The sequence below is a fragment of the Chelon labrosus genome, assembly GCF_963514085.1.
Source record: "Chelon labrosus genome assembly, chromosome: 10".
Lineage (NCBI taxonomy): Eukaryota > Metazoa > Chordata > Actinopteri > Mugiliformes > Mugilidae > Chelon > Chelon labrosus.
In genome coordinates, this window is record NC_140360.1 from 22064642 (window position 1) to 22076674 (window position 12033).

Here is a 12033-nt window from a genome sequence, read left to right on the forward strand (position 1 = left end):
CATCAGCAGGCACGCACAACATTAAAAAGTTTTTGTCCTTCGGTTTGTGGAGTGAGGCTGTGGAACACACTGGGTGTGGAGCTCAAGCAATGTCCAAGCATGATCCAGTTTAAAAAGCGGTACAAATACACGGTTTTCACGAGGTACAGGGAGGAAGAAGGGCTTTAGCAATCGGGTGTTTTCATAAATGATTTATGTATTTGTTTATTTAATCAATTTTTTTTTCTAATTCTTTTCTTTTTTTTAATGTAAATATGTATATCTGGAGAGAAAAGATTGTTAATTGAGTAGTAGAGAAGGGGCAGGTTCAATAAGCATATGCTTCATCCTACTCCTTTTCGGACATGTTGGGTTCACATTATTATTTTTGTTTTGACTATTGTTATTGTTGTTTTGACTATTCTTATTGGATTTGTTTGTTTTCAGTTTACTTTGTTATGTTACCCGCACATGTTCGAAATAAACTAAACTAAAACTAAACATTGTGTAGGCTAAATATGCTGTGGTACTGTATGTGGAATTTATCCAAGCTAAATGTATGTATGTATAAATCTTACATACATATCTTACCGACCCATCTTTTGTCTATAAAATAGTAAAATCTTGTCATAACAAAAATATTTACCACCAAGTTACTTAAGCTCTGAAGTGGCTGGCTGTTTTATGAATTGGTGGTTCTTTACTTACACCTGCTGGCAGACAGGAGAACTGCACCTTTTTCTCTGGTGTTTGTGTTGAACTGAGGAGACGCAAGGAGGTCTGTTGACAGGAGGACGAGTGTGAATACAGGTCAGACACTCCGTCCGTACAAACTGTTAACTGATTACAGTCCTTTATAACGCGACAGCTACAGCTACGTCTCTTAGACATGTCGCTAAACCATCATCTTCTCCTTGTTAGCCGAAGCCCAGTTAGCAAACAGCTAATTTGGCTAAGCTAGCTAGCAGGCTCAGTTAAGGAAGTGACAGGAATGTAAGCTAACGATAGCTAACTAAAACATTGAGCTAACGATGTCACAGAGTTTGGAGGCTTCAAACGAAAGACCATTGACTGATAAAGACTATTATTAAAATGCAAGATTATATTAGCATCTCAGTATTTTGTTACCTGAAGCTAAGTTCTTTGTCATGTCAGTTGAAGGACAATCAAAACTAAAACCACAGACTGTTGACTTTGTGTACAGTCTGGGACTTAAGCCAGTGGGCTAATGTTCAAATATCTAGGGCTATTTTACTGTGTGCTTGGAGTGGTTTAAAGGTAAAATACTATCATTAAAACTACAAAACTAGTTCTGTTTTAGCAAGCTACTGTTTCTCCAACTAAGTCTGTAATGGTAGAAGAAAGAGTATTCAACCTGTTTGCTTAAGTTAAAGTGCTGCACAAGATTAAAAGGCTCCCCTGCAAACTAAATCCAGACCTTTAAAATTTATAAGAAATATTAGGCAAATGTACCTAAGTTTTTGAAAGTAAAACCACTCATCTTAAAAGGCTTCCCCTTTCAGAAGTATTTTGTTTATTTTTATTGATTTCTGCTGGCTGAGTGCTACTTAATATTACTAATAGTGATATATTTTGAATTTATTTCATTTATTTATAAGCTGATTTTACTCACAGTATAAGTATTAACAATCTTCCAAACCAATTTCCCTCAGGCATGCACCAATTAGTTTTTTATGTTGATTTTTTACTAACCAACACTCTGTAAGTCATTTTTAAAATAGTCTGGTTCCACCTTATCAAATGATATAATTACAAATGGAATATCTAGCAAACAGTTAGGGGCTTCTCCTCTTCTTAAATTTCATCTTTGTTTTTGCTTTGTTTTTTGTTGGCTGGAATTTTTGCTTTTTGCTTATTTTCTCACATTTCTTTCCTACGTAATAAAAAGCAAGCTGATCAGTAAAATTGTTAGTAGCAGCCCGCAGTTGAGTAGTTAATCTTTCGTTCCTTAGATTAAATCATATTTCATAGACTGGCCATTATTGTATGTAGAATATAGTGGAAAGTACAATATTTCCATCCGAAATGTTGTTGAGTGCATAGTAGCAGAAAGGTAAAGGTTTTCAGTAAGTGGACTGAATTACGCACTCACGCACTCATCTTCTATAACCGCTTGTCCTGTGGGAGCCTATCCCAGCTGTCATTGGGCGAGAAGCGGGGTACACCCTGGACAGGTCGCCAGTCTATTGCAGGGCTTGGACTGAATTACTTTCCATTAAAGTCGCATTAAAGGCACCTTTATTTACAGTATATGCATTTCCTACTTCTCTCTCAGCAGACCTGAATGCTGCAGATCTCAGGATGGACTCCAGTGGGAAACCCTCAACTGCACAGATCGTGGTTTTAGCCACCAGCTCAGCTTTGACTGCCATCTTCTATTCCATCTACAGGAGCAGAGCTACAACAGTCACCAGATTAAAGGTTAGCTACGTTTGTGCACACTCTATCATGGGAATGTTGGAACTATTTTAATTTTAAGTATTTTCTTCCCACAGGAAGCAAAGAAAATCTCCCTAGATCAGGATCTGAAAAACATCCTGTCTGAAACACCTGGAAGATGTGTCCCATATGCGGTCATAGAAGGTTTGGGCAACCACTGTGAAAGTCTTAATAACTGCACTGTGAATCACATCTTTACTGAGCCACATACATGTATAATCTACGTGAAGTATATATAAATACAGGAATTACAACAGTACATTTACGCAGGGTCTTTATTTATTGCACTGCAGGTGTGGTGAGATCTGTGAAGGAAACTCTGAGCAGTCAGTTTGTTGATAACTGCAAAGGCGTCATTGAGAGACTGACGCTGAAGGAGGAAAAGATGGTGTGGAATCGTACCACTCATTTATGGTAAGTCCGTCAGCGATTATGAAAATATTAAACACTGATCAAGATTATGTGGCACTTGTTTATCTGTCTGTTACTGAAAACATAACTGCTTTGAAAATCTGTTCTCCCTTCTTAAAAGCACTACAAGGGAGATACTGTAAATTTTTTTAGTTAGCTGATGCTGGTGCCCCAAATTTTGTTTTGTCAGTTGTCAACTGTCTGTGTAGGCTGACACATTGAAATCTGACATAAAGAGGTAATGTCAGCATTGCATTATGGACAGAGATGATGATAACACTGACGCAGACAGCCGCCTGCTACATAAAACAAGATCCACAGTGTCTGAACAACTAACGTTAATGTACCAGTATTTCCTGCTAATGTCTGATTCTTATCTACTTTCCAAATATAATCACAGATCTCTTAACTTATTAAAGTAATGAACAAACAGGCTAAATTGCATATTATTATTAGATGCAAGACATTAAACAAATCTCACTTTAGTTCATTTAGAAGTGGTAGATGGTGTGGTTCTTAGTCTTAACACACTCCCATGCCTCTCCAGTCTTTGGGGTGAAAATTACAGCTGTTACAACTAAAAGTACTTTTGGAGATGCACTGACATTATTTTAAATGTTGTGGGACAACTAGTCATAAAAGAAACAAAAAATGCACAGAGTGTGTTTTATTTTCACATTTTTTTCCATTTTGTATGATTCCAAACTCAATATCTTTGAGTTAGGGACTGTTGGTCAAACAAAACAAGATGTCAGGAGATTGTGTCTCTAGCATTTGTTGCTCTGTTGTATCTAAAAACTTGAAAAATTGCCTTGAAAAGTCACCAGTTGCAGCCCTAACTGTGATATTCCTCGACAGGAGCAGCACAGAGAAAGTTATCCACCAGCGCACCAACTCCGTTCCGTTTGCCCTCGGGCCTCACGATGAAGACATCGCCACCGCGGTCCGGGTTATTCGACCATTAGACGCTGCAGAGTTGGACCTGGAGACCACCTACGAGAACTTCCACCCCACGGTCCAGTCCCTGTCCAATGTTATCGGCCACTTTATCAGCGGGGAGCGACCCAAGGGCATCCATGAAACCGAGGAGATGCTGCGCGTGGGAGACAATGTCACAGGGGTCGGAGAGCTGGTCCTTGATAACAACCTGATCAAGCTCCAACCTCCAAAACAGGGCTTCTGTTATTTTCTGACTCGGATGGACTACGAGTCTCTCCTGAGGAGGCAGAGGAACAGCGTCAGACTGTGGAGGATTCTGACCATCTTGTTTGGCGTCACTGCGTGTTCCATGCTCGCCTTCATCTTGTGGAAGAGATACGTGCACAACCGACAGTGTAAGAAGGAGAAGAGCATTCTTGAGGAGTTTAAGGAGCAGCAGAGGAAACGGATGCGTGAACTCAACAGAGATGAAAGCAGCGTGTCCCCCACCAGCTGTACTGTCTGCCTGAGCCAGGAGCGCTCCTGTGTGTTTTTAGAGTGTGGTCACGTGTGTGCCTGCTCCCAGTGCTATGAGGCCCTGCCAGAGCCAAAGAAATGCCCCATCTGCAGGGCAACTATTGCCCGGGCCGTGCCTCTTTACAACAGTTAATCTGTGGAAGTCTACTCATCATTTTGCCGTCACTGTAAACTTGAAAATACGTCGTTCAAAAGCTTTTCTTCTCAGGCTGAAAAGGACATTTGCTTTTCCTTTCACTCATTCAGATAAGTAGTGGGTGTGTCTGTGCTGAATAATGATGATGCAATTATATTTCCAATCAACTGTTCCAATCAGATTTGGAAACCGTAATTCATCTTGATTGAGAAAATGAATTTCCTAATGTCTTCTCGAGAGAGAAAATAAGATTTCTTTGTACTCGGCCCCACAAATATTGATGAAACTGATCTTGGCCCTGCTTCCTGACAACGATCGATCTTATACAAGTTAAGAGCATTTTCTAAGACACTTAATACAGTACATCAATTACAAACATAATTGTTACAAAGCTTTATGTGCAGTATACCCGCCTCAGTTGCTTATTGCTCTTGTTGCTAAGCCAGAACAGCTTCTATATAAGTTTCATGACTGTGAACGTCCTTTATGGTGAATGCCTGTCATTCTTTATGTAGGCGTGTGACAAAACCACATGCACACCATGAAAAATAACAAAAAAGTTGAATATGCTGGCAGAAAAAATTGATGATAACATCAGTGTTGGGTCACTGTTGACATTTACATGGAAAACATTTCTTCAACACGACTGAAATCATTCTGATTGGAGATTCCAACTTAACTCTAAATAAAATGATGATGTATTTACATGCACCAAAAAATGTATCACATCTTTTGACATGTGTAAGGTGTCTCTACCCGTTGTGCAGGGTCAAGTCTGCCAGAAATATAATAAAAGAAGAGTTATTTTTTCCAACTCTGTTAATAATTCTAATGAATAGTAGATGACGAAGATGGATCCACCTTTGCAACGTTGCTGCCCACACTTCCAGCTTTGCTCGTCTTTTCAAACACTCGTCTGAACATTTGGTTGCTGCTTCCATGTTGTTGTGAGCCACCAGATACCTTTAATCTGCAGTCTCTGGGCAGGTTGACACAGCGTGAAAAGCTTAATGGGCAGAAGCAATAAAAACATCCATTTCAAGCCCTCCTGCAGCTTCTTACAGTGAGATGCCCTTGACCTCTCATTGGAGGTGTCTTTAACAGTGCTTTTGTCAAACACTGCAAAATCTTAAGCAGTTTAATTAGATTGATTTCATGATCATCTTAGCCTTAAGTTGCTTTTGTGGAACAGAGTCTGTTTTGCTCTTTGCATTTGATTTGTAATTGAGAATATTCTTCTTTCAGTGTCTTATGGTTTGGTTTTTGTAAGGTCTTGCGGTTCATTTAAGGCTGTGTTTTGTCAGGGGAGGCACAGGAAAGGTTCACACTGCTACAAGTGAGGTAGGGTTGTAGGGGGAAAATTGTACGAGTTTCTGTCCTTGTTCTGCAGAGAGGGATCACGCTGACTGTGTCCATTTCTGTAATGTTGTTGATTAAAATGAGGATGCAAAGAGGAAGCTGTTAGGGGAAGGTGGAGATTTCGGCCAGGAGAGGGGAGTGTTGGCCTTTGAGGAAACGCTGGGATTCAGGTTTCAGAGTCAGACGGCATGAATAGGCATAAAAATCTAATGCCACAAGGTCCTGCAATGCAAGTTGAGCTAAAACTGTGTGTGCTGAATATTGAATCCAGCTGCTGATTTATAAACTATTTTTCCATCTCCTTCTGTGGTGTGAAATTGATCAATAATTGATCAAGTGAGCTGCAAAATGTCTTCATCTTAAGGCTGTGTGCAGGGTGTGACGATGTTAGTTTACTCATTCTGTGTGATGAACCAGGTGACAGTTCAAGCACCGAAGCAACTGAAATCAAAGTGTTGAGAGTGACTCGTCTAGATGCAGGGGAAAACGCTTCTGCCCGATTCAGTTTCATGCCGGCAGGGATGCATATCCTCCAGAGGAGGCTGTCTTAAGGCAGTGTGAGCACACAAGAATGCATTTGTATTTTCAAACGATTGTGTATTATTCAAACAATCCCGTTTTATCATCCCACATTATGCCATGAAACCTCAGGTGTATTACTTAACATTACGCAGGGACCATGGCATTACCATTACATTAGTATGCAGTGCCTGGCCCACAGATACCTGTTTTCTGGGAGTGAGCTGATGCTGGTCTCTGGAGGAACCTGAGTTAAATGTCAGGTATACAGTGTAATGAGCAGGGTAATGCATTATGCGCTCCTTACTGTTGGATATACTGGTGGCACTAAAGGGCCAGTTTACCGACTGACTTACAAACATCCATGCCCTCCATTTTATTAGTTTATGTTCTGTGTGTTTTTAGACATGCTATCTGTGGCCTGTCCACAACTTTGGTTTAAACTGATATATCCTTATAATTATCTGATTGAATTGCCTTTACAAGTTGGTTCAGACGCCCGTGGTCCCCAGAAGGTGAATCTCAATTATTTTGGTGATTCTCTCTGACTTTACTATAATATGACTAGCAGGTTGAAATTTCTAATTTTATGCTAAAATATATTGATTATTACTGGGTGGGATGGCTGTGAAATTTGGTGCATCAATTCATGGTCCACACAGGATGAACTTTTCTTTATGCAGAGCAAACGTACAACTTATCCAGTACTTCGGTTGTTATTATATTCCTATTAGCCTAAGTTGCATCCATAATTAGCAAATGTTAGTATGCTGTATAGTAAACAAAAAAGGTGGACATCAGCATATTAACATCATAACAACATAACTATGAGCATGTTAGCTTGGTAATAGTATTATGCACCAATCAGCCTCAACATTAAAACCACTGACAGGAGAAGTAAGTAACATTGAACATCTTGTGACAATCCAATGTTCTGCTGGGAAACTTTTGTGGCATTCATGTGGATGTTACTTAGACATGTAGCACCCACCTAGACCAGACCAGGCACCCCCACCCCATAGCAATGACACTCCTTGATGGCAGCAGCCATCTCCAGCAGGATGCAGCCTGACACAGGGACACGCACAAAAATGCTTTAGGAACAACTCACTAGATCCCAAACTGATCAACCATCTGTGGGATGATCCACAGAGGCCCCTCCCCTCAACCCATAGGACCCAAAGGCCCCCCACTAACAACATTCTGTTACCAGACACCACAGGACACCCTCAGAAGGCCCATGTCCATTCGCTGATGAGTCACAACTGTTGTGGAAGCACAAGGGAGACCTACACAATATTAGGAAGGTGGTCATAATGTTATGCCTGATCGGTGTATACAACAGTTCAGCCTAAGCCTTAAATCTGCCTACTGCTACTTTTTGATAGTTTCAGAGTTGTGCAATTAACAATTCTCCTCCTATGAAATGGTACATGACTCATAGTTGCATCACCTTTTACAACCCATCCACATCACCAGTTAGAATAATTAAAAGTAAGTAAAAAGCCAAGTACAAGCTTGTGTACATAATAAAATCATCAGGAAAAAAAACAGCGACTGTGGCTTAAGATTCAGCCATATCTGACATCTGGTAAGGGCTGAGGATTGCACATCCTACATGTAGTGAATGTAGTAGACTATTTAGATTTGTTCCCCGTGCCAAAATGATGGACGAAACATGGTTTCTCTAAAACTGATAACATGACGGAAACCGGCAGGGCTTTTATGTTATCTGGGAGAGTATATGTTTCAGTAACAACACAGATATCTAATTTTTCCTACAATTATAAAATCCCTTCCTGTAGCTTCCTGTTACAGTCGTGGTTTTAAATAGACTGGGGAAATAAGGAAAACACTAATGAGTGTATGCACTGGGCTGCACAACATGGAGGCAAGCCTGGAAGCTGGAAAACTGTTTTGACTCATGCATCATGCCAGGACTCTGAATCCATCTTTAACATCGGAAGCTCTATAAAGCACAGATACATCCACATTAGCCCTTCAAACCAAACAAAGATGATCAGACAAACACTGACGTTCAATGGGATTTAAGGGTTTCTATTAATCTTATATGATGTGAATATAGTAGATGTAGGTTTACTTTAGATTTTTTCTCATAAGCTAATTTATTTATTTCCAAATCTTTGTCACAAGATGTTTAGCATACACTGACTTGTTTTATTTTTAAGTTTGGCTAGATAATCGAGCAATGATACCAAAGGTCCCACTTGTGGAAACATCACTTGTTGAGCCAATAGGGCCGCATTAACAAACCACTCTTTCTCATTGTGCTGCAAACATGAAAGCAGCAGCTCTGGTCCAACGCCATGGAAACCCATCAACGTAGTCCTGCAGTGCTTTTAGCAGCAGGAGCTGTAACTGTGAGCGAACCATCAAAGATATTCCTTCTATTATTCCCTACTTAAGAGTTTTGAATTTCAATGTCGCGTGAGGATTGTGCAAGAACTGGGCCCATAAGAGCGGCACACGGGCTTAATGATGGAGGTGAGATGTTTGCCCTACAGTGGTTACTCTCTGATGAACGCCATTTGCAATTCAAAAGAGATCACATTTTGCTGCACATGCATCCACTGGCCCTGATTGTAAATCCTCAGAATTCACCTCATCAATCCAGATGGCATGTTTTTCCTCAGACAGTAAGATTTATCAGGCAAATAGCACCTCAGACATGACACTGATCTGTACAGCACATGGGATTACTGCTTTACTGCAGCAAGAACCATGGAAACTGGCTGCTATGTCTTTAGACAATAAAATATTGTAATATTACAATATTATCACGTTCAATAATATGCGAATAAAAATAATATACACCATTTGGCTACTTATTTAAACATATCACTTATTGTAGTTTGATTAATGCTAATAAAAATGGAATCTGAAGCAGCTTATACCGATCAAAATCTTAATCCTGACTAATTCTCTCATATTTCATTTTGTTTTGCACCACTCTCTAAGCTCATAAAAGATCCTCATACTGCAGGATAAGTGGAATCGGCACCGTGCTCTAGCAAGGCGCCATTCATAGAGCCATTAGAGAGCAGACACCTCTGAATCACTTCAGTTCTTCTCTTCTTTTATCTGAATAAGTGATGTTGACTGCCCAGGCAGTGGACTGACTTTACAGATGCAGTTCTTCTTCAGTCGTGGCAGCACCTTCTCAACAACGAGGATTTATTGTAGCACAAAAGCGTTCAGCTGTGTGTTTCATTTTCCGAGTCCCTGGCTGCTAAAGATACTCGAAAAGCCACACAGTTCATTAACTGCCTTGTCATTACTTAGCATCATGCTTCTTATTTTGTTGCTTTAAAATGAAGCTGATACTACTGGGACTATTCCTTTCATTATTTATCACTGCCTCCGCAAAAAATAAAATGATCAAAAGTAAAACTATGTTGCTGAATTGAATCTTTTATTATTGTTATTTACTGTATTACAGTTGAGTTGCATCGCGTCACTGTTTACAGAGTTTGGCTAATGGATTATAGTATATGTTAGTAATAAATTATAGCTGTGAGAAACCATTGTGGCCATGTGAGTTTTTAATTAAAGTTATTTTCCTTTCTCTCTCCTGATTGCAATAACTTTGAAGAGACATACTTTAATTTCAGTCCATTTTGTTCTAAGAGGTTCCCAGGGTTCATCTACAGTACCTATTAACTTTTACACTGAGTTTGACTAACTGTTGATTGGTGTGATAAATCTATATAAATAAACTAAATTAGTCTGGAGCAAAATAAAATAAATGTTCCATCCAGCACTTCAAATAGAAAAAAAAAATGAGCGGCTGCCATGGCAACTGGCAATCTACCTCCTAAATCCTGTATCCCAAATTTGAAACAATAGTCATTTACTGTTACCACAACCTTCCCCTGGATTAGCATTCAGGCAGACAGTGCAATTACTTATGTTCTATTTATGGCCACTATTAAAAGGCTCTGATACAGCGGGCTGGATTAAATTACATATCCTCCATGCAGTCAGAGGCGTTTAAGTAGCAGTAATGTAAGAGAATAATTGTCATTTATGATTATGTGGAGAAAAGGCAAAAAAGTACAATCATAATAATCAGGTTGATGTTTTTCAGGACAAATCGGGATGAAATCTAGATTTAAAACAATATTACTTCCGTTAGATGAAACTTAGCTTTGAAAAGTATTTTCTTTAATCAAAATGGTATAAATTCTGACAACACATTTTCACGTCTTATGCACAGAAGCCTAGCAACAGTACACGGTTCAAACGTTTTATAAGGTAATTTTCCTTTGTGTGTCGGCGAAATTAATTGTTGCACTGTGTTATATCACAAAACACCTGGAAAAAAACAAACCATATTGTCTACAAATCTGTACTGTTCAAAGCTGTCAGGAACTGCCTGAGTCTTGTTTGATCTCTGAAGCAGAGGTGAAGATGGTTATTAGTGCCGCAGTAATGAGCAATCATTCTCATACAGCAGCTTTTTCTTCCCCCATTCCCCTTTCTCTTTTCAAATGTTTGTCTTTCGAGCTGGGCTTGTTTTACCAAGTACTAAGGCAGATGGTATAATCTAATCCTAATTACCATCGCCCTCTTTGACTTCAAGGAGCCATATTACGGCACCTTTTGTTGTTAATGAGGCTTGTGTTGTGTCACTCAGGGAAGAGACACAACCAGTGCAGCACATGTCACCTTGACATCAACTCACAGACTTAAGAGACCTACTGAGAGAATGTTTGCTGAGCAGGCTACAGAATGTACCGTATTTGTAAAGTGTGGAGCCAAAAGTGCTTCCTAATAACCAGTTGTTTACATTTACGGCCACCCTTTTGTTCAAGTGCCACAAGGTTGCTGGGTACATGCAAGGTGAATCATTTGGATGGAGACTTCCGTGGCAGTAGCAGCAGCTGTATGTGGGCTGGTTACCGCTAACAAGAACACACATAAACAATTGTAGTTGAGGGCTGAGCATGAAATCACTGAAAGGATAAACCAGTTTTTCTCAGCCATGCTTAACTCTCCTCCTCGATTCCTCGATTGTAAAGCATAAAGTTTGTTGCATCTTTCAAAAAAAAAGCATGAGTTTTACATAAATGAATCAAGTGTTATTTTCTTCTCCAACAGATTCGATCAGTCGTCTGCCCCTCCCCCCACAGTGCCTCTTCTGCTGCAGCCACTGTCACCTGCTCCACCCCCTCCTCTAGCCCTCCTCAAACAACACACAGCACAGAACTACCCTGCACCTCCACTCCTACCCTGTCCACAGACTCAGACCCACCCAACTCCCTGGCACCAACCTGTCCCTCGTAAACATCATGTGAAGAGAGAGCTTGGAAGGATTAAGGTCGGGAAAACTGCGGGTCCAGATGGCATCAGTGCCAGGCTTCTGAAGCCATGTTCCGATCCACTGGCTGGGGTCTTTGGGCACATCTTCAACCTTAGCCTGAGGTTGAGGAAGGTACCACAGCTGTGGAAAACATTCTGTGTGGTACCTGTGCCTAAGATCCCACATCCTAAAGATCTGAAGAGCTACAGACCAGTGGCACTGACGTCTCACCCGATGAAGACACTGGAGAGGCTGATCCTTGCCTATCTGTGCCCTCTGGTGAGCTTATCGATGGACCCGCTTCAGTTTGCCTACCAGCCCAGCATCGGAGTGGATCACACCGTCATCTACTTCCTGGAAAGAGCTCTCTCTCACCTGAAGAAGGCTGGAG

The 12033-nt window shown here is 40.4% G+C and overlaps 1 protein-coding gene across 3 annotated transcripts; it reads left to right on the plus strand.

The window, feature by feature from the left end:
- The first annotated feature begins 281 nt into the window (after positions 1 to 281).
- mul1 (mitochondrial E3 ubiquitin protein ligase 1) lies at positions 282 to 5255 on the plus strand. Of its 3 annotated transcripts, none has more exons than XM_084552785.1 (5): positions 282 to 789; positions 2276 to 2421; positions 2496 to 2583; positions 2733 to 2853; positions 3709 to 5255. In XM_084552785.1, exons 2-5 carry the CDS (start codon positions 2302 to 2304, stop codon positions 4436 to 4438), a joined length of 1059 nt encoding a protein of 352 aa, XP_084408911.1. In that variant the 5' UTR covers positions 282 to 789; positions 2276 to 2301; the 3' UTR covers positions 4439 to 5255. The 3 variants fall into 3 exon arrangements, with proteins under 3 accessions (XP_084408911.1, XP_084408910.1, XP_084408912.1); XM_084552784.1 differs by having other exon boundaries at positions 2279 to 2421; XM_084552786.1 differs by lacking the exon at positions 282 to 789 and adding an exon at positions 850 to 1257 and having other exon boundaries at positions 2279 to 2421.
- The last annotated feature ends 6778 nt before the right edge of the window (positions 5256 to 12033 follow it).

Coding starts and splice junctions, on each gene's coding strand:
- mul1 (XM_084552785.1), top strand. CDS start 2,302: ATGGACTCCAGTGGGAAACCCTCAACTGCACAGATCGTGGTTTTAGCC. Junction 2,422..2,495: donor CAACAGTCACCAGATTAAAG/GTTAGCTACGTT, acceptor TTCTTCCCACAG/GAAGCAAAGAAAATCTCCCT. Junction 2,584..2,732: donor CCCATATGCGGTCATAGAAG/GTTTGGGCAACC, acceptor ATTGCACTGCAG/GTGTGGTGAGATCTGTGAAG.